Below are 24084 nucleotides of genomic sequence, written 5' to 3' on the forward strand. Positions count from 1 at the left end.
CCTCAATGGAACATCTCTCACCGTTTATCATAACCTGATGAAAACTACAAGGAAGCAGCACTGTAGATCTTGATCGCCAAGCGAAGTAGATCCTTCCTTGAAACATGAGCTTACAATGCTGCCTTCACGCTGACACGCTTTCATTCATCCTCTACACTACAATACCGGCTTCATTTGACAAAGTTAGCAGCCAAATGAGTGCCAAACAAGGAAAGACAAGGCAAACACCTGATTAAGTTTCAAACCAACAGGCAAACACCACCACCACTGATATCAAAAACCTCACAAAATCACACCCCTTACGTCAAAAGGACTGCAGCCTTGATCACGAAAGACAGCTTTATTAGTAAAACACTGAATGATAAAAGAACTATTGTGTGTACCAATGTGGTTTAATCTTTCATCTTCAGTCATAGCATTGCAATTCAGGCTCCAATGAAGTTCTGCAACTCTTGCACAATTTCCCACGTTCATTCAAATAAATCAAGCACAGCTAAGCTCTTTGAAAAAGAGACGACAGATCATACTTATGGCATTGCATGGATTCTGACAGTTCCAAGATGTGTGGATAACAAATTTAGGACTATTGTCAAAGCTAGCTGACAAACCTCAATAATTTGCACCTCGTTTGTCAAGGAAGTAGAACTTCTGTAACTTTATCCCTCAAAAATATAGACATCACCCTAAATGAGACTACAAGCTTGATTTAGGTTTGGAAACATACAGATGCAAGACTTCCTGTTTTGATTGAAGTTCAAGTTTAATCTGATTGTGCCTAAATCTGAATATTCTTGCAAATCCTTGTCAAGTTTTGATAAGTCACTTTTATTGTTTGAGCATTTTGCAGAAAATTGATTCCTAATAAATATAGCAGATTAAGTCAATTTCAATAGTTCTGTGTCGTTCAGGCAATGCAGGCAATAACAGATAGTATGTGAGACCCTTGAAACATGTTGAGCAAAGTTCTTCTGCGGTCAGGACTTCAACAGCAGACACTTGAAAGGACAGTTAAAAAAAAATTGGCAGGGAAGTTCAAGAACAAATGAACAATACATTTTTGAAATTAATGAAAAGAATATATTAACAAAAGAAGACCTAGTTTTTAATTCTAATACATGTTGACTTCAAAATACATTGCATCACCTATGGTCTAAACATACTGTATTTTGATACATTGATTGTGTCCCTCAATGAAACGAGCAAGTTTCTGAGCAAATGAATGGGAGTGTCTTTGTCCATCTCTCCCTGTACCTCCCTTTCATGGAATGCTTGATATTCCCAGTCTGTCTGGAAGTGTAGTCCTTGTTAACTGGATATTCTTTTTACTGGGATCAGGAGGCAGCCAGAGCCTTGACCAGGTAGAGTTTGTCGCCCTGTTCGCTGGTAAAGATGGGCGCCTTTTTGTAGTGTTCCACCAACTCCTCCATTGTGTTAAACTTGCGCTGTCCGATGCAGTACAGGCTGTCTTTCAGCTGGACTTTGAAATGCTTGTTTTTGGACTGAGCTTTCAGTGATATTGAAAAGTCATTGGGCTAAAGAAACAAAATATAAAGACAAAGGGAAAAATTGTTAATTCAGACCAGCTGCTGAAAGCAGTAATCTCAGTAATTAATTCTGTTCCAAAACACAATGAACTGCTTAGACAGCTGGTTTGATCTAAGGTAGCATCCTCACCGACAAGCTCATAAGAAACAACTACAACAAGAACTCTACATGCTGCACAAATAGCACTCATCACTCAAGCAGCACAAGGAAGAATTGACTCACAGTTGATTCCAAAAGATTTTGCAGTTCATCATGTTGCTAAGCTAACACAACAATACTCAAAGCATAATAATACAAATGCTGTCTAGGAAGACGTTTTGGAACAGAGCTAGTGCATGTGCTTTGGAAAATTAAAAAAGGAACTATGACATTTATGTTGTAATGCTTAACTGTCCACTTCAAAAATAACATTTCAAAATCATCACATTGAACTTTGACTTAAGGCTGATTTATACTTCTGTGTCGAGTGTACGCCGTAGCTACGGCGTAGGCTGTTTGTCCCACGCGTAGCCTACGACGTAGCCTGACGTGCACCTCTTCAGAAATGTAACAACGCGTCATTTCTACGCAGACCGCAAGCGCTGTGATTGGGCTGCTAGAACCCCTCCCTCAGGCCAAAAAACTAACGCGGAGAAGAGCGAGCGCTTTCAACTTCCATAGGAATGAAAAACGCACTGTTTCAGGGGACACATACAGTCATACTGCAACAAAAGTCGTTTTTTTATTTTTTACCTATTTGTCACTTCTCTGCCGTTTCTATTTGCAAGTTTCTCTGACAACGTACATGACAAGCTGCTTCTTCTTCAGCTTTTGTTTTGATACTCAACATCACCGCGGACACTGCCAACTAGTGGTCTGCATGCACATCGACGCGGACAACGACGCAGAAGTATAAATGAAAACGGACGCATAGCCTACGGCGCAGAGGCTCCGGCGTAGGTCCGACGCAGAAGTATAAATCAGCCTTTAGTTTGGAGAAGGTGTTTTCCTCAAATGAGGACTGAACTGTGGTACTTAAGCACATTCATTATAAGGCCTGTTCACACCAAGAATGAAAACTATAAAGATAACTATAAAGATATAGTTCTAAAAATCATTCTAATTTTAAAAGGATAGCACTGTCCACACCACAGCTATAACGATACCTTTGGGATCACATTTAGAACGATTTTTTTCCCAGCTGTTGAACGATAAAACAATGACAACCAATCAGAATCCATTCTAATCTAAGGGCTCACGCAATTAAAATGGCGGACGACATTGCGGAGAAGTTCATCACAGAGGTCCAGAAAAAGCCACCACTGTTTGACAAGTCCCTCTTTTCAAGGATACTTGAAGAAAATGGGTACATGGAAAATAATCGGTCATACCCTCGGAATAAATATTAAGAAGTATTAGCGATGAGATCATTATTTCAAGCTAGCAAACAGTGTAACATAAAATTACCTCAGGTATTCAGTGCTAGTTTTGACAACATCGTGTGTTGCCGGGGGTCTTACTTCCTTTGAAGGTTCAGTGAAAAAGACTAGGCGTTGTTTTTTTATTCCACTATATTGACTTTGTCAGCTAAATTCACTGTTAGATTAGATCGATTACACTAGCTATTCACTCAAAACATAGCACGCTGAGGACATCTGCTGGTTAAAGCGTGCAAATGCAACAAGAACAGCAAAAACATGTTGTACACTTGGAAACCGCAGCACGTGAGCTTAGAATAAACAGACCGTTATCATTCGTTGGTGTAGACGCAAATATAGTTATCGTTATAGGTGTGAACGGGCCTTTAGAATATGAGGAGGAACATTTCAGTCTACTTACAGAGGACTCACTGTCCCGGATAAGAAAGTCTCCCTCTGTGCCCCTCTGGTTGAGTGCCACCTCTGCCTGATGACGTGTCACCTTCCCATAGTACCACTGCTTCCCAGCGAAGCGTCCGCTGGATGAAGGCTCGATGTAGTCACAGTCAGGTGTTGGCGGCCCTGCCATGCTGGCCGAGTTGTGTGACTCCTGCAGAACATTCACGTAGTTTTTCGGCACAAGTCCCATCTGCCCATCGGCTTTGCGACACTTCCACCACTCTGGGTCGTTTTCTGGCTTCTCCACAACATCCATAACCTCCCCCTTCTCAAAGTTCAGCTCTTCGTCATTGCCCGAACTGAACGGGTAGAGTGCCTGTACTGTGTGCAGCACTTGGTTGCCGTTAGCACTATGAACAACAGCAGCCAACTTCTCCGACAAGCCAGCAGAGTCGTTGCTCGCCGATCCATCTGCATCCTCCGTCACGTAGTTGGATGGGAACCATCCCGAATGGCCATTGTAGCTCCCCCTCCACCATCCATCGCTGCACTTCTCCATGACGATGACCCTTGTGCCCTTAACCAACGACAACTCATCTTCCCGCTCGGCCGCGTAGCTGAATTTGACAAGCGCGGGAAGGTTTAGGTCGTACAGACGTTCGCCGTTGTCTGGGTAGAAGTCAGAGTCTGCGTTGGAGGCCGTTTCACGCATGCCTGTTTTCCTTTTCACCTTACCAATCCCTGCATACATACAGAAAAGAAGTACCATTAAGGGTTTTCCAAAATATACAACCAGTGTCTCTTCTTTGCATTCAACTAATTGCACTTGGGTGTTCACACTGACAGCACTTTTCAACAACGCCTCAGGAAATTGGCAATGCGACAAAGTTGGAAACAAATGCAATGCAGTAACTCCCAGTGGGATTGCAATGAATCATCAATTCCATTTAATTTACTAACAAATCAAAACCTTTTTCACTGAGCTTGTTGCTGCATTCTAGGACTGCCTTCTCCATGAAGAATACCTGAGATGCTGCTTTAGAAAGTGGCCAAAACAAGGTACAAGGCAGCGTAATTTTAACTGATTACCTTTGTGAACAGATTTTGTTTCAGAAGCGCAACTCTTGATACCTTCAAATGCAAACTAGGGCCCTGTTAACACCTGGTATTAAGATGCGTTTTGGTCGATTGCAAGTGGACGACGCTATATGCGGGTGTAAATGGATTCTAAAATGTTTTGAGCTTGTCCACTTTTGACCACTTCCAGAGGTAGTTGAAAACGCATTTGACCGGATTGCTTTCATGTGGTTGAATATGTTCGGACAGACACAAAAGACCACCTACTCTCCACCTACTGACCTAAACATTGTGTAACACTGTGTAAACATTAGGGCTGGGACAATACATCGATTCTCGATTTGCAATACAATGATTCTGTATCGATTCTGATATTTTCTCTCTAGAATCAATTCTGAGCTTAGTTTCAACAGCAGATGGCGCTCTAGGATAGTTTTTAACCGCACACTCAAATGCTCACGAAGACAAGTTCTGGACAGCGCACATGCATTAGGCTGAATGGCTCAGAATGCTTTTATAATGCAAGATTAATGTAAACAGCCTTGTAATTGGCTTCAACCTTTTCGAACTTTATGAATGATTATATTAGGTTTAAGTGGTGTGTGTAAAGGAACTGGAAGCAAGCAGGGTACGGGGCATGTAGTGCCATCTGCTGTTAAAAACGAAGCTCAGAATCGATTTGAAAGAAAATCGTGATACATCGGAAAATATCAGAACCACTCCAGATTCTTCGTATCAAGAATCGATGTATTGAAAAATGCACTCACTGTGTTCGTGTGGTCTTGTGGCTATCAGAGCAGAAATGAAAGCTGATGCTCTCCGTGTGTTTTTCCATCATCTCCAGGTGCATTCATATGTAAATTGTGCAAGCTTTTTTTGTCCATTAAATCGAAAGATCAGAGAAACCCATACATTTACCCACCCATAGACCCTCACCTCGAAGAAATTTCGACAAAAGAGACAATTAAAAAACAAGGTGTAAACAGGTATGTGTCTGCCTCATCTACTTGTGATCCGATCGACCTAAAACGCATCTTAATACCAGGTGTAAACAGGGCCTGGGTTTCAAACTGGGTTTTGGATCAGGTCTTTTGTATCCTGACTGAGCAAAAACGCATGCATTGGCTTTATGACATTGACTGCACAGCTGTCCACTTTAAAATAACACATTTAACAAAAGGTATTTTCAATGGAAAATCTTGATCAGAAATGAAAAATGTGTTGAGACAGTCTCTTCAGGGGGTAATTTCATCACCCCACACCCTGTACTTATTCCATTCTTGTTGAAATTATCTGTGAAACCAAAGAGCATTGTATTTTGATACAGGCACCAACAGGCAGGGCATGAGTGAAAGGAGAACTTGTCCAAACACATGTTACAGTGCAGTGAGGCTTGTGTTTTCACACTGACAGGGGTACACAGTAGCTATCATCTCCCGCCTGCTTGAGCAATGTGTCCTCTCTTAGTAAACACGGGCGCTGGTCCAGTTTCGAAACCACCCAATCACAACCAACTAATCATGTTTTCACCACTCACAAATCATATGACAAGCCATGTATTTTTGCCTTCCTCCTTGATTATGGAAATGATTCAATTATGTCCATGTGAACAGGCATGTAAGAGCAACAGAACAGTTCTGCAAACAAAAAAGGGGTTGCTTTAAGACAATGCAAAAAACCATGATACTAAGGTGCTAAGATTATTCTCATTTGCCACCTGGTTCTCTCATTCGTAAGACACAGCTGTGTGGTTCAGCTCTATTATTCAGAGAAAAGTACAATTAACTGCAAAGAGACACTGGAATGAACACCACACCCATCGTCCTCCTCCATGGGGAGGGAACGAGTGAGGGAGTGTCGGGTTAGGTTCATGGATACTGTCGAGGATTCCGGCTTGTCCGACCACATTAGGTCAAGCCAAGTGGGTCGGTCTGCAGGATTAATGGAGAATATCTGACCATGAGGCCTTTCGACCATGTTGGCGGGCTTGGCAAAGGTTTGTGAATAGTGTTACCATACAGGAATGTCCACTTGGCAGTGAAGTTTGTACCGGCCCAATCCAAAGGCCCAAGGACAGATAAACACTCTTGCTCTTTACATACCTTACAAAAATGTGCTGCAACAACAGCAACAAAATGATGGTATTAGATGGTAATACCATGGTACTGTATGCAATACAAAGTACATGGTACTTCAAAGAATACCATGGTATTACAATAGTATACATGCTGGAAACAGCTCAACTAGCCTAAGGTTGGTTGCTGGTCTGAGATGGTTTGCTCAAAGCACCACACACCACTCTGAAACCATCAGACCAGACCATTCTTACCAGTCCACCAAAGCACCTTAGGCTGGTTTACGCAGTTTTCAACATGGATATGTCCAAATAGCCATGATATTAACATGGTACTAAGCACCAAAAACAAAGTAAAACAGGATTCATTTTGTTAGCAATTTATCTGGAAAGCAGGCAAACTCAGCCTTTACAATTCTAACCTTATACCTGTAGGCAATGTTCAAGAAAAATACTTGGCAAATGTGATTTTTCAAAACTTGACAAATGAGAAGCAGCTGAAACCTTGGATCTACTCTTAACTAACCTAAAGGAAATCACCCAATTTACTTTCTGCTTACTCAGGGGGTTAAAGGTTAACTGGGTGAGAACATAAAGCTTTTCCAATAGACCGTTTTACTCAGAGCGAGATGCTTATCAAAGCTCAAGGCTAGAGGAATTTATTCTGTGCCTGTGGATACCTCTACTGCCTGATTTGCATTACAAATACATGAAATCTCAAACCAAGATATTTGCCTCTGGCCCCTAGGCTATGTCCGATTGAGGGGGATGTACATTTGCATGGTCAATGTGAATAGGAAGTAAACGTGAAGTGTACGAGCAATAGTAACTGGAGCATTTAGTGCCCCATGCACGGACAAGTTGGTGCATGTAACCACGGGTGTGTGAAAATTCTGACAGCACAAGGTCAACTCATGATCATCCACAAAAGACATTTCTTAAAGGAATAGTTCACCCAAAAAAATGAAAATTCTGTTAAGAGTTTACTCAGCCTCATGTCATTCCCTTCCATCAGTGAGTTGATGAGAATCAGATCATTACATTTCATAAAAGAATCATTCAGAAAAGTTTCATGAACAAGATCAATTGATTCATTGAAAGGATCCAAGGTAAAATGGTTTGAACATTGCTACTTTTTCAATAATAATATAATCAAATATTTGGGTCTCTTCATAAGACTTGAAATATAGTGTTTGGACTGTTTCTTATAATACTTTTATAGGGCTTGTCTGTTCAATAGAAAAATATTATAGGGGTTTAGAAATACTTTTCACTTTTGAGTGATCTAACAATTATTCACTCACAAGAAAATACAGAAATTTGGATAAAGAAGTGTGAATAAGTGCAAATCTACAAGTATTATGAAGGCAAATTTCAAGTTGTCACTTGTTTTCAAAAAAGCAACTGATCTTGGGTGTGTGAAAGTTCAGACCAGTGGTGCTTTTCTCAAGCGTGATATGATTGATGTTGCTTCACTAGACAGGGAAGGTAATCCACCCACTCAATCATTGGCTTAGTCAGTCTACATGGTCTCTAGGGAGCTGACATGGAGAGTTTACGAAGATATTTCAATTATCTTAACTAACATTCTCAGACAATAACCACATCAACATAAACAGGTTGTATCATACATCATGTATCATCATCATAATATGTATCCCACTTAGGAATATGTTTTTCTTTTTAAATAGTTGGAATTGTACATTTTTGAATTCTGAAGAAAATGTGAATGATGTTTGTCAAGTAACAAAAATCACCACTATAATGCCAGGAGGCTTTAACCAAACCCAAGGCTCTGATATTCTGGTCTCTGTGTGTCCATGGATGTGCTGCTGATAGAACAAAACACGTTGTATGGAGCCATGGTGTGTTCCTGAATACAGAATAAGTAATTTTCCTGGATTCCTACAGAGGATGCTCAGGAAGGAAGCTGCACACTTTGTGTGGCCATAACTCAATGTGTTTTTATTTTCCTCTCGAATAATACTTTTAAAAGTTAAAGGATTAGTTCACTTCTGAATGAAAATTTCCTGATAATTTACTCACCCCCATGTCATCCAAAATGTCCCCCCCATGTCTTTCTTTCTTCAGTCGAAAAGAAAATAAGGATCATTTGACCTTCTATCCAGTGAACCCCACTGAAGTACCCCATTGATATGGAGAAAAATGTATTTTCAACTGAAGAAAGAAAGACATGAACATCTTTGATGACATGGGGGGTGAGTAAATTATCATGAAATTTTCATTCAGAAGTGAACTAATCCTTTAAAACAAATTCGACCAAAATACACCATCTGTAACTAACTGGAAACCACTGCAACTTGTAAAAACCCAGCAGAGTATGATTCATCTAAAGCTACTATTCCACCCGCCAAACAGACTACATCCACTTCCCTTCCCTTCTTTCCTCTGAGTGCAACTTGGATTAGTTGTTTCCTCTGGTGAGTTCATCCTATTGTTCTCCATTATAGGGCTGAACTCCATTTGAAGGCAACCTACAGCCATGAAAAAGGCAATTATGGTAAATAAATGCCAGGAAAGTGTGGAAAACAAACCCTTGTCAAATTGACAAACATATATATAACTCTTACTGTGGTAGTAACATGGAAAAGTGATTGGCTGCATTTCAAAATCACATACTTCCCCACTATATAGTAGGCGAAAAACTGCATGTGAAAAAATAGGTATGTCAGAATTCACAGTACTCACAAAAGTACACAGATGACCTATTTCCGTCGAATATCTGAAATGTGCATACGATGGACACTTTACTATCCCATGTGGCCACAGGAGAGGATTTGTAAATGACAGTGAAGTGACGCTGGTCGTGAAGTAATTATTTATTCAAAATAAGTACCTATTTAATGCTATAGTCATTGTATCAGATGGTAAATATTTAAATGTATACCATGGTACTGAATGATGACCATATTCATTCACCATTGTGTTTACAAGTTGCTTCAAGGCACTTCAAGAATACTTGTCATTGTACAGTCAACATACTGTAACAGCTGTTGTATAGTTGCCTACAAAAATTGCACAAGACCGAGAGATAATGTGTCATTAGAATCTTTTTAGATTGTTTACAATGTATCCAAGTGTATGGATGAGGGTGATGCAAGCAAAACTGTGAAAACAGAAAAGAAAACTCACTCACTACTTCTAACCTAAAATGCTAGACTCAAAGCCGAGCGGAAAATAAGGCATTCTTTTAACTCAAAAAAGACAAGACATCAAAGACCTCCAATGACAGTGACTGTAAACCACAGAGCTGTCTTCAACTGCTCAAGTCTCTCTGTGCATATCGCACGCTCACATGATGCACAAATAAAACAAAAACAATCTGCAAAGAACAGACCTCAAAAATCATTTTCATTTCCTTAAATGAAACACGCAGATGCTTAACAGCAGCTTAAAAACCTAGCTATTGCAAAATACTTCATCCCAAAATGCAATAAATAATAATAGAATTGATAATAATATATTAAATGCACTAAGAAGCCTGTTTTAGTTCCCTTTTTTTTTTCTTCTTCCTCTTCTTTTTTAATGACATTTTCCCACACTGGGAAAAACAAACTTAACATTGTAAGCCTGATTGAAATTATTCTGTCTACAAAAAAATAATTAAAACATTAAGACTCGGTTTCACAGACAGGGCTTAGATTAAACCAGGATTAGGCTTTAGTTTAATCAGGACAAACTGCACAAACTGCAGTGCAGCAGGAATCAGAGTTCACCGATCACGTGTCGAGATGACTGACAAGACCATGGCGGAGGATTCGTTGCACAACAGAGCCTAAGCGTCTGACAAATGTCTTATCTAGTAGAATTTGCGCTCAGCACCGCCACTCCCTATACACAGAGTACGCGGGATCGCGAAATAGAAAGCGAAAGTAAAACGCGAATGCACATTCAAGCACGATTTCAATACTCCGGCTTTTTGAAAGCGGATCCCTGATACATGCATATATCTCCAAATATGAAAGCGATCTCAGGCTGGGCTGTGTACTTGTAACCATCTCTTAGCTCTGTATCATGCTTGAAGAAAAATGTGGTCTCTATTTACACTTTGAATATTGAGCGAATACTTTAATTATTGTTTGCACTTAAGAAAACTGTTATTCATTTTTATTTATACTGTTTTTATTTCTGTGATCAATTTGTGAAAAGGAGTTCAGTTAGGAGGTCAAAAGTTGTAGAAGCTCATAAATCATGTAGAGTAAGTGGAAGAGACTCATGAAATCATACAGGAGAGAAGCCAGTCAGTTGAGTTTGTGGCAAAATCTATTACAGTGCTTGAGTATTGTTGTCTTTTACTGCATATGATAATTCATACATTACTAGACGATTAGTTAAAACATTTCAAATGCACCTGCAGACTATTTTTCTAGTCATGTATTTCATCATTGAGGATTTCTTAAAAATACTGTGTAAAAATCTTGTCTAGTTCTCATGAACTCAGTTTCGTGTCTCGTCTTGTCTTGTGCCTCGTCACACCCCTATTTTCTATTATATCCAAATTACACAGGCTATAATTTCTTCTTTTTGATTTTGGGGTGAAACATTGTGATATTCACCCTGCTAAGCACTGACGCTCAATTCTGGTGCAGGTACTCTGACGACACGCTGGTATAAATAGCCTCCGTCGCACATCTGTGCTTGTTTGGCTAGCGCAGGTCTGTCGAGAGCTCCCCAGGGAGTCAAATGGGGGTCACAGCCCATCCACGTATGCAGCACCAGCAACCCGCTGTGTGTTTTAGTCAGGAACACTCCAGAAAGCCAACAGCACTTCCTGTACTCATCTTGTGTGAGAGGACGCTAGAATTAGAATTCAAGCTTGTGCTTTTGTCCCTCTCACAAAGCGACATTATCTTGTGGTGCTTTCCATCAGAGAGGAAGAGTTGACTGGCTTTATAAAAAGTGGAGGAAAACAGACGGATGGGCTGACGCTGCAATGAATCAACAATCCGGTTTCCTCACTTCCTCCCTCACAGGCTCCAAAGATCTGAGGAGAATCTGTCTCAAATTAGACAGCTTCCTCTATGAGCGAAGGCTGAACGACAGGAAAAGAGAGAAAGGGTGAGGTGGAGTAGAAAAACTGCCGAAAGCTAAGACCACCTCTCAGGACATGCTTTTATGAGGAGTTCGCTGTAAAGGGAGACAGTTCATGCAAAAAATTATTTTATTCCAAACTCGTATCGCTTTCTTTCTTGTGCAGAGCACAAAAGGAGATATTCTGAAGAAATTTCAAGCTGCTCTTTTCAATGCAACATTTGTGTTCACACATTCAAATACGCCACATGAAGACGCATCTAGGTTTATGTCAGGTTTAGCGCCAACTAGGGGTGTCACAGTAAACAAGTATTGACGATAACAACAATATTAAAAAAATGAAATATTAATATCATGTTAAATGGAGCAATAATACCTGACATGATCCATGATAACATGATATTTGTAAATTGTCTTTCTAAATGTTTCGTTAGCATGTTGCTAATGTACTGTTAAATGTGGTTAAAGTTACCATCGTTTCTTACTGTATTCACGGAGACAAGAGCCGTCTTGCGTCAAGAGCAGACTTGCAGTCTGTATAATTCATTAAACAACTTCATTCTTTATAAATCTCTCCAACAGTGTAGCATTAGCCGTTAGCCACGGAGCACTATCAAACTCATTCAGAATCAAATGTAAACATCCAAATAAATACCATACTTACGCAATTAGACATGCTGCATGACGAACACATTGTAAAAATCCATTTTGAGGGTTATATTAGCTGTGTGAACTTTGTTTATGCAATGATAGAGTCGAGAGCTCGGGAGGGGGCGGAGAGCGCGAGCAATTAAAGGGGCTGCAGCCTGAATCGACGCATTTCTAATTATGCCCCAAAATAGGCAGTTACATTTTTTTTTTTTTAAATCTATGGGGTATTTTGAGCTGAAACTTCACAGACACAGTCAGGGGACACCTTAGACTTATATTACATCTTGTAAAAAAACGTTCGATGGCACCTTTAAGTGCGATTCACTGACCAAAAACAAAAAACAAACAAAATGTTAAAGATGAATTTAACTCATAGCATTATACTTTTTTCCAAAATTTATGTAGACATCAGTGATAATCACTATCATCAATCCTTTTGGCCATGATAAAAGTGTAGTGAAAATGTCCCTTTAAGACAAGACATTTCACTCAGCGGCCATCTTTGAAACGCCTCTCAGGCGTTGTGCAACTCCCATCTCTTTGAATGGGGAAACATCAAATTCTCCAAAGCTGTTCGATTAAATTTCAAATTTGTAATCAGTTATGAAATCTGACAACCGTCTCATTAATTATGTTTCTAACTGGTTGAATCATGACAAAAAAAAAAAAAAAAAAACAGCATTTTTCAAGCTGGATCAAGCTAACGCACATGTGCAGTCCTAAGTGTGCATCTCTATAGGAAGTGCGCGTCTGATTGTTTCTATAGAAACCGGAGCTTCTAACTGCGCAGCTGCAGTGATGCGATGACATTACCAATTGGCGACTGGCTCTTATTTAGAAGGCGGGACTTATTATGCCATATTTGCGCATTGCACTTTCTCCCATTCATAATAATAAGAGTGCATATCTTTCTATATATAAAGTCTTTGGTGAAAATCTAATATTATGACAGCCCTAACGTCTAAACACCGTTGACAGTGTCATGTAACACCGCACTACTTTTCCATTTGCGCTCAAGTTAAAATAAGTTCAACTTTTAAAAAACGTGTCTCTAGACTAGGGTTTTTTTTTTCTGGAGAAGATTATTCGCATATAATATGAACTTGAACTACACACCGATATCAATAATCCTGACTGACACCACTAAGCCAATAATTATATTCATGTTATGGCTAATAACTTACTGGTTTGACAATTCAATGCCGTTTTGATTAAATGAATTAAAAATAAAACCCTAACTGTTTAAAAATGGAATTTAGACATCACAGCATTATAATATACATATTATATTAGTGTTTTTAAAGATTCACTTTAAGTAAGTGTTAGATGAAAGCAAAGTTAAAATATAAATGTAAAAATAGAGGACGTGAGCATGCATTATTATTTACTATCAAACATTGGCTGAAATACACTACCATTCATACGTTTGGGGCCAGTAAGTTGTTTATATACGTTATTTATTTATTTATTTATTTTATCCAGCAAGGATGCATTAAATTGATAAAAAGTGACAGTATTTATAATGTTACAGAATTCTTACAAATAAATTCTTTTCTTTTGAACTTTCGGTTTAAAGAATCCTGACAAAAACATCACGGTTACATCCACAAAAATATCAGCAGCACAACTGTTTTCAACAGCGATATTAAGAAATGTTTCTCGAGCACCAAATCAGCATATTAGAATAAATTATTTTAAATTGTAAAAATATTTCACAATTTTACTGTATTCATCAAATAAATGTGGCCTTAGTGAGCTTTTCAGAAACTTTTTTTTTTTTTTTTTTTTTTTTTTATCTTACCGACCCCAACTTTTGAACAGTATTGTACATCAAATAGAGATTAGAAATGTAAAAATCTCTAATGATGGCTGAATAACCAATATGGGTTTAATCACTCAAAATTTTCAAATCAATCACTTTAAGATACTTATTTCTCAAGCACAATTACGTACCCCAACTCTTCAAACACGAGCACATCATGTCCTACGGTCCTTCAGCATCGTTTAATACATCTCAACAATCAAGTATCCGGTTGGTCAGTACTGTACAGCTACAGAAAAAGGCACATAAGGTTTGTCAGTATGAAGGATCCAGCGGCTGTAGAAATGAATAATATATTCCAGCAGCAGCTCTCCCAGAAGAGATATGAGCTTCATCAATCAGCTCCGGCAGTACAGATGACACAATGCTTTCAGTGTTACACCAGAGAGCTGACGTCGCCCAACTGCGGCCCACTAGCACGAGGAAACCCCCACGACAGCAGACCCTCAACACTCAAACTGCAGAAAAACATCATGGTGTTGGACCAACGAGGACCAGCAGGCTTCAAAAGCAAAACCTGATTAAAGGAGGACTGGGCTGGGAAAGAAAATTCCGGTTGAGTGTAACAGGAGAGTTTAAGTGCTCAAAGAAGAGTGGAAGTTCTTTACACTGTGTTGATTGCAGTGTGTGTGTGTGTGTGTGTGTGTGTGTGTGTTAGAGTAAGAAGTGCAATTACAGGCTTTTCAGAGCACTGCCCGCCCAGCTGCTCGACTAACACAGGAGAACGAGGGAAAAAAAGGAGACATTTCCTAGCCAACTTCTCTGTTTGCTCATATTTGGTTTCCAAACAAATTAAGTGTACAAATGACAAATTGATAGGAAAAAAATGAGTAAAAACTCTATGTGTGTGTGTGTGTGTGTGTGTGTGTGTGTGTGTGTGTGTGTGTGTGAGAGAGAGAGAGAGAGAGAGAGAGAGAGTGGGGGTTACTGACAAACTCCCACCCAGCTCAGAGGGTGAAAAGGCTTTCAAACTTCCCTAATCCTAAAACCAAGAATGTCTCAATGCAAACTCAGACAATACAAACAATAAGTCCAAGCCAACTTTCTAGACTGGTGATATAATAAAGAGGAGAGAAAAGGTGGCAAAACTCACGGAAGAAGTGTTTGAAGAGGTTAGCCATATCCATTTTGGGCTATCCCGGCAACTCGGCACTTCCCTCTGCAGCTGTGCAGCTATTCCATGTGAAACACCCTCCTGCGAGTGAACTGCTCACTGCCTACACAACAATCGAGCTGCCTGACCATGTGACCAGTGTGAACCAATCAAAATCGATTCCTCCTTTAGGAGCACTAGTCTGCTCCCCCCTTACACACAGCTTACTCATGGCGCATATGGGGGCTAGTAAGCTCGTTTATAAAATATATATATTTCATACATGAAATATATATATCTTATGTTTTTTCTGCCTGAAAGGATTCATATTCACTGACTGCAGCAATTTTGCACAGAAAGAGCCATGAACAACCAGTCTGTTCACACTAAATCAAAAACATGTAGCATGTTTGGACATGTTATTAATGTAGTATTCTTTGAAGTACCATGAAAATGTCATAATTATTAACATATTCATGTACAATAGTATATTAAAATGGTATTACCATCTGATACCAGCATTTAAAATTAAATAAATAGTCGCAATGTTACATAAACATTAAAATGAACTGGAAACATGGATTGCCGGAAAATTCCGTCAATGGCAGGGAAAGAGTTAAATACATCATTTATGCGATTCGTAAAAGTTAACAGGGTTGCAAATTTAGCCGAAATTAAGCTTTCACTCCATGAGGGCTAGCTAGTGTGTGAAAATTGTATAGTTATTGATAAACATTTTGTTTGATCACGCTTTCTTACGATAAACTGTGTAACAAGGCTGAATGTTGAGAATGATAAATGTGAGCCTGGACCACAAAACCAGTCATAAGTCACACGGGTATATTTGTAGCAATAGCCAACAATACATTGTATGGGTCATTAAATTCTTCTTTTATGCCAAAAATCATTAGGATATCAAGTAAAGATCATGTTCCATGAAGATATTTTGTTAATTTCCTACCGTAAATATATCAAAAAAATTTATTTGTGAGTGGATATGCATTGCTAAGGACTTCATTTGGACAACTTTAAAGGTGATTTTTAAAAAAATTTTTGCACCCTCAGATTCCAGATTTTCAAATAGTTGTATCTCAGCCAAATATTGTCCTATCCTAACAAACCATGCATCAATGGAAAGCTTATTATTCAGCTTTCAGATGATGTATAGATCTCAATGATGATGTATAAAAAAATGACCCTTATGATTGGTTTTGTGGTCCAGGGTCACAAATGCAGTCAACATCACAAATAGAATAAAAATGTATTTGTCATCCTGCCATCTTGTAGAAAGGGTCTAGATGATGTTACTACTTCAGCATTTCAATAAAAAAAAATCGATTTAGACAATCGTGTCATCATTTACTTACCTTCATGTCATTCCAAACCTGTTTCTTTTCTTCTGTGGAACACACAAAGATTTTGAAGAACATTGGTAACCAAACCAAATTTTGTATGGACAAAAAACACTGAAGGTCTGGACACTTCAGCAAAATATCAAACTTCTCAGACCAGCTTTCTGTTGCGAAAATCTGCGTGGGAAAATCTTTGACCTTCATGTGACTATCCCTGCTCGCATGTATTCCTACTGAAACTAGTGTTGTCAAAAGTACCGGTACAAAGTCAGTACTGAAATTTTAAAAATGTGACAATACCAGCATTTTGAGCAGATTTTTAAACACCTCTGATTGGCCATTGTGTTCAAGCGCTCAACAGCTCAATATGTCTGTGATTGGCTACAGTGATCAATGCTTCAAAAACATGTAAATAGACATCAATGATGCTCTTCACCGAGCGCTTGCACAGATACACACAGGAGCGTTTGAAAGCAAGCATCTATCAGTGGATCCCTAATATTGTAGCCAATCACAGACATATCTGCGTGAACAATGGCCAATCAGAAATGTTTAAGAATCCGCTCAACAGCGCTCAAAATGCTAGGGGGAAATGCAGGTATCATCACATTTTTAAAATTTCAGTACCGACTTGGTACTTTTGACAACACTATTTGAAACTTTGTCCAAAAAAAAAAAAAAGAAAAGTGATGCACCTTTACATATTTCTCAAAATATCTTCTTTTATGTTCCACAGAAGAAAATCATACAGGCTTGGAATGACATGAGGGTGAGTAAATGATTTTGGGTGAGCTATCACCTTTAAGGAAAACATTTTTATTCATAATAACAACAACAACAACAACAACAACAATGTGTTGAATTTGAAAATTCAACAATTTTTTTTTTTTTTTTTTTTTTTAAACTCGACCAATAGCATGAGCTTGGGGCAAAACTATCTGTCCTAACAATGATGAAACTGGTTCTCCATTTTCCAATTACATTTAGTGTTGCTTGCGCTCAGAAATTAAATAACATATTTAGCTGGTTAAAATGACATACAAGCTTTATTATTTTAGGATTTGTACAGTGAACTCTGCACCAAACGGATCACTAAAAAACAAGCTATTTCAGCTGATGGAGTCCTGTATGGCAGGAAATCTGTGTACTGCACACGGCTGGAGAGGAAGTGCACTTAAAGGTGAGGACATGTGAAACATAAAACACAACAACACACAAACAACCTCAACACCAGGAGAAAGTCTCAAGACAGAAGCTGTGTGAACGATGCATTTTCAAAACAGCCGCAAAGACAGTGGCAGACAGATTGCCATCAGGCACACAAAGCTTTCATTGTACACCTCTAGGCCAGACACAAACCCCTGTTCCTGTGTACCAACAGCACAGACCCGACCTCCAGCTCACCACCACAGAAACGCTTTAACAGTACACGATCTGAAGATTAGATTAAAGAGCAAACATGCATCTAACAGACATGTGCCTGCAGTTCCCAGGAAACATCACAGCAAATATTTGCTTGCAGAAACTCGCTTCAAAATTCATGCTTGGAGAAAATATCAAACATATTTTTACTTGGTTAAAAAAACTTTTCAAAAGTATTATATATATATATATATATATATATATATATATATATATATATATATATATATATATATATATATATATATATATATATATATATATATATATATATATATATATATATATATATATATATATATATACACACTTTTGAAAAGTTTTTTAACCAAGTAAAAATTGGTTAAAAAAGTTAAAAATTGGCCCAAAAAAAGTTCTCATACAGTGGACTACCAGCATAATCGATACAAAAAATTGATACAAATTTGGAACCAAAAATTCCAAATTAAAAACTCAAAAAACTATATATTAAAAAAAAAAATATATATATATATATATATATATATATATATATATATATATATATATATATATATATATATATATATATATATATATATACATACACACACATACAGTACAGTCCAAAAGTTTGGAACCACTAAGATTTTTAATGTTTTTAAAAGAAGTTTCGTCTGCTCACCAAGGCTACATTTATTTAATTAAAAATACAGTAAAAAACAGTAATATTGTGAAATATTATTACAATTTAAAATAACTGTGTACTATTTAAATATATTTGACAAAGTAATTTATTCCTGTGATGCAAAGCTGAGTTTTCAGCATCGTTACTCCAGTCTTCAGTGTCACATGATCCTTCAGAAATCATTCTAATATGCTGATTTGCTGCTCAAGAAACATTTATGATTATTTTCAATGTTGAAAACAGTTGTGTACTTTTTTTTTTTTTCAGGATTCCTTGATGAATAGAAAGTTCAAAAGAACAGCATTTATCTGAAATACAAAGCTTCTGTAGCATTATACACTACCGTTCAAAAGTTTGGGGTCAGTAAGAATTTTTATTTTTATTTTTTTTAAAAGAAATTAAAGAAATGAATACTTTTATTCAGCAAGGATGCATTAAATCGAATCAAAAGTGGCAGTAAAGACATTTATAATGTTACAAAAGATTAGATTTCAGATAAACACTGTTCTTTTGAACTTTCTATTCATCAAATAATCCTGAAAAAAAAATATTGTACACAAATATTTCGTACAATTGTACACATTAAATGTTTCTTGAGCAGCAGATCAGCATATTAGAGTGATTTCTGAAGGATCATGTGACACTGAAGACTGGAGTAATGATGCTGAAAATTCAGCTTTGATCACAGGAATAAATTACTTTGTGAAATATATTCAAATAGAAAACAGTTATTTTAAATTGTAATAATATTTCACAATATTACTGTTTTTTACTGTATTTTTAATTAAATAAATGTAGCCTTGGTGAGCAGATGAAACTTCTTTTAAAAACATAAAAAATCTTAGTGGTTCCAAACTTTTGGACTGGACTGTATATATATATATATATATATATATATATATATATATATATATATATATATATATATATATATATTTATTTTTATGAGTTTTTTGAGTTTTTAATTTGGAATTTTTGGTTACAAATTTGTATCAATTTTTTGTATCGATTATGCTGGTAGTCCACTGTATGAAAAGTTTTTTGGGTATAATATGTCAGAGTTTATTTTGCTATCCTCACTTACATAAATGAACTATAGTGTGTTTATCAAAAATACAAACAATGTGAATAATATTTGGCTTGACTAATATATATTATATGTAGTTCATCTTGCGTTTCATCCAGTTGATTGGTGATGAACATGAAGCAGAGCAACAACTCACTGTGTGATGCAGTTCTATGCACCTAAAATTCAAAATATCAGAAAAAAAATGCCCCTGTAAGAGTTGTCATCTCATATTTATATCATGACATTAAGCAATATCACACGAGTAACGAAAGCAATATAACGCAAGTGCTGTTTTTGTCCCGAATAGCATAAGTATGTGATATCGATTTTATATAACGCTTCAATAAATAAGTTATATTTTAGACAATATTGTCTGCTTTTGCTCAATTTTACCAATGAAAATATTACCCATAAAGCCAGAGCAGAACTGTTGAGCATCTCCGAAGCAACAGACAATGATGTTTAATTTCTAAATAATCAATGTTTTGATCGAATCAAACAGGTATGGCAATGATTCAATGGTCCATTCATAAAGAGAGCCATTTACATCATTTGTGAATGAATCAGCTGTCTGAACGAATCAAATGAATGAATGACTCAATGACTTACTCCTTTAGACTTTTACCAACTACCAGTTTTAGTTTCTTATTTAGAGTATTATTTCATAAAAAAAAAAAAAAAAAAAAAAAAATGATTTTATATTTCCATGTTATTAAAAACCCATTAAGGTTATAGTTTAAAAAAAATAGTATATAAAATCCTGTCATTATTTACTCATCCTCATGGGCAGTGAAGCCTAAAAGCCATAAAATCAAATAAAATATTTTTTTTTTTCCTAAAGCTACTTTTTACTTTTCTCATTTAACACAATGATGACTTTAAATTATCTTTTGGGGGTAATTTCTCAGCCAAATCTGATGTGTGATTAGTTTGAGATTAATTAATAGGCACATTATGTTTAATAATTAGATCAAAAATTGGAATCGCTGAATTTGAATTTTACTTTATTTATTCATTTATTTATTTATTTATTTATATAAAAACTAATTGGAGTAGAAACATGGTTATGTCATTATAAAGTCATTATTAAAACTTTATTATTATAAAAATGGCAATTTAAATGTTTGTATACAAATAAGTATTTCATTTTAAACTATAAATAGTAATAGGGTGATTATAAGGGCAATTTCAATTTATTTTTTCACGATTTTCATTGACAAACTTGCATTTCAATTCAATTCAATATATAGATATGGATAAATATAACATGGATATATATCAGGTACACACACACACACTAAAATAGGAAAAAGATCTGCTAATTTAGACATGCTAGTGGAGACCGAGGCTAGTTGTCACACAGGCACACACATTTACCATTAAATAGGGATTGTAACTACAATATTCTGTTAAAAAAAAAACTGAAGAACTGCCAAGGTCCTTGGGATAGCATTACACTGTAGACAGGTCGACATCACTCAGGCTACAGGCTCAGAGCAGCGTTTCCACTCTGGTGGTGACCGTACTGTTATTCAGAGGGGTCCAGCAGGTCTTCGGGTGTGGTAAACATGTGCTCTAGTCTGGACAGGAACATGATGAGCTAATCTTTCAATCTGCTCCGTTTCTCTTTGTGTTGCTTATCTCCTGACACTACGCCTCACATTCCAGTGTCACAAACACTTCCCTCATGAACATCTCAAATCTTCTCAATGCAAAAGATTTCCTCAGAAGTCGGTAGTCGTGTTGCTGTTGCTCTTATTGCAAGTGATTCCTCACTGCGTACATTTCATTTTATTTTTTTAACCCATAATTTAATTACAATATCATAACTTGACCTTGCAGTGAAACAATAGACTTCTTTCTGGTGACATACGCTGGATTTCTCCAACAATTTAGTCCAAACGCTGCCCCTTTCTTAAAATTGACTGCAACCTCGCATTCTGATCCGCCTCCATTCAATCAACAACCGATGAATACAACCAAGACCACTGCCTTTTTTTTCTTTTTCAATAATATATTTAACTCAGATATAAAAGAAAAGATCTGTTGTTTCTTCCTTTACACCTCATATCACTAAATATATTTGTCTCTCCGAGTGAATCTCATGAAAACATCCAATTGATATTTCACAAAAATTGTATACCAAAAAATATAAAATATATCGAAAATAGTCTTGCTTTTACAATCTTTTACAATCGACATCCAATTGATATTTCACACAAATTAATATATTATATATATATATAGATATAGATATAGAGATATAGATATAGATATAGATATAGATAGATAGATAGATAGATAGTATAAAAAAATAAGGCAGATTGTGTATATAAAAAGGTTTTTTTACTGTAACTAATGACAATCTAATGAGAATTGCTTATTGTAAAATAAAAACTGCCATGATATATGAATCTCGAATAACAAATTCAACATTTTTTTTTTTTTTTTTTTAAAGATTATTCAACAAATATAGATTTTTAGATAAATATTTTTTTTGTCATCACGGCAATAAGGATTGTGGAGTGGGATGTTTTTAATTCTAATACACAACATATACAAATACTCTGCACAGAATTTCTTATTTCTTTCTTTCCATTGAAGTCAAAATAAAACCTGTTCTCCATAAGTTTCATGAGATTCACCCTATTAAAAAGCCTAATTTTATGCTAAATTCAATGGATTTGACAATAAAACAAACATGGAGCACGTACTGCAAACACAATGTTGCCGATCAAACTTTTTATAATCTAACCAAACAAGTACATTCAAGAAAACTCTGTCTCGGCTGAAAAGATTACCTAACCGTCTTTGATGTCGGTCAACGCGTAAACAATCTTGTGTCAGAGTTTGAAACCTCTCCAGTTTACAGCAATGTGAAGTACAAGATATTTACAGTACCTGAAAAGTAATTCAGTGAAGGTGTGATTTTTGGAGCTAGCAAGCAGTCGAACGCAGTTATCTCAGGCTTCTAACTGCAATACTGTATCTTCCTGTCTATCAAGCACTAAAATTGTCGTGGTCAAAAACACGACTCTTCAGGAAATGACAATGAATATGTCCTACATGCTGAACCACACAGATTACCCAATTAGAAACAATACATCTGGACCTCTTTATAAGCAGAAGTGGGCTCAAATATATGTTTGCAAACTGTTGTGTTACCCACACAACAGTAAAAACAAAACTGTGTCATCTTGACTCACTCTCATGACATTTTAACCACTCCTGTATGCAACCAAACTTATTGCATGTATCATAAATGAGCCAGGTTTAGTTCATATTGAAAAGTGTAATCAGCATTCTGCTGAATAATACATTCAATGTTAATGTCATGTGGGCTTTAAGGAACATGAGAGTAAGTAAATGACAACATTTCTTTAATTTATTAATGTATTCATCTAACAACTGGGAGGACGTTCTTGAGTAAAGCAGAAGTTGTGTCTTTACCTAAAGTGTCTTTGAGGTTCTTGACGATCGAGGCTTTCCTGGCGCTGTTCTTCCGTTCTACATAGTTAGATGGCACGAATCCCGTCTTGTTGGTAGCGTTTCGTACGCGCCACCAGGACTTGGAGTCGTCCAGGAGCCAGAGACGCTCGTTCTTCTTAATGTCCAGCTCCTGTTCCTGCTGGGCCATGTAATCAAACTTGGCGATGACAATCACCTCTTCCGTCATCTTGGATGTATTTCAACACTGAGGAAGATAATTGAACTGAGATTACATAGTGGAACAAGACTTTATTTAACAAGTGAAAACAATGATGGAAAGGTTCTGCTATTTCAGAATTAATTTCATGATATTTTACTCACCCCCATGTCATCCAAGATTTTTATGTCAAAAAGAAATGAAGGTTTTTGAGGAAAACATTCCAGGATTTTTCTCCATATAGTGGACTTCAGCAGTTACCAATGGGTTGAAGGTCCAAATGTCAGTTTCAGTGCAGCTTCAAAGAGCTCTACATGATCCCAGATGAGGAATAAGGGTCTTATCTAGCGAAACGATTGGTCATTATCTAAAAAAATATGCACGCATTACGTAATCACGTTGGAAAGGTCACACGTGACGTTGACGGAAGTACAGAGCAAGTGTTTACAAAGCGAACGTGCAAAGACTAAATCAAACAGCCTTTACATAAAAAAAGTTTTTCGCCCTACTGTGGTAATGCGTGGTGCATCGCAGAGCAGTGCAAGACAAGCATTTGTAGTATAAACATTTTATGTTTATTTAGAAAATGACATTGTTTCTCTAGATAAGACCTTCATTCCTCGTCTGGGATCATGTAGAGCTCTTTGAAGCTGCACTGAAACTGACATTTGGACCTTCAACCCATTGGTAGCCATTGAAGTCCACTATATGGAGAAAAATCCTGGAATGTTTTCCTCAAAAACCTTCATTTCTTTTCGACTGAAGAAAGAAAGACATGAACATCTTGGATGATGTGGAGTAAATTATCAGGAAATTTTAATTCTGAAGTGAACTAATGC

The 24084-nt window shown here is 36.9% G+C and overlaps 1 protein-coding gene across 4 annotated transcripts in view; it reads right to left on the reverse strand.

The window, feature by feature from the left end:
• Positions 1-741: 741 nt before the first annotated feature.
• nck1b (NCK adaptor protein 1b) overlaps positions 742-24084 on the reverse strand; it is a 60353-nt gene continuing 37010 nt past the window's right edge. Inside the window, exons 1-4 of one of the 4 annotated variants that reach the window (XM_048175276.1) lie at positions 15111-15241; positions 14149-14246; positions 3364-4082; positions 742-1532 (exon numbers count right to left, since the gene is read on the reverse strand). In XM_048175276.1, coding sequence (XP_048031233.1) covers positions 1332-1532; positions 3364-4082; positions 14149-14176 — 948 coding nt within the window. In that variant the 5' untranslated portion in view covers positions 14177-14246; positions 15111-15241 and the 3' untranslated portion in view covers positions 742-1331. Of the gene's footprint in view, positions 1533-3363; positions 4083-14148; positions 14651-15110; positions 15268-23049; positions 23294-24084 lie in introns of those variants that run through there. The other 3 variants (XM_048175273.1, XM_048175274.1, XM_048175275.1) reach the window with 3 other exon arrangements.

Source organism: Megalobrama amblycephala, linkage group LG22 (genome assembly GCF_018812025.1).
Source record: "Megalobrama amblycephala isolate DHTTF-2021 linkage group LG22, ASM1881202v1, whole genome shotgun sequence".
NCBI lineage: Eukaryota > Metazoa > Chordata > Actinopteri > Cypriniformes > Xenocyprididae > Megalobrama > Megalobrama amblycephala.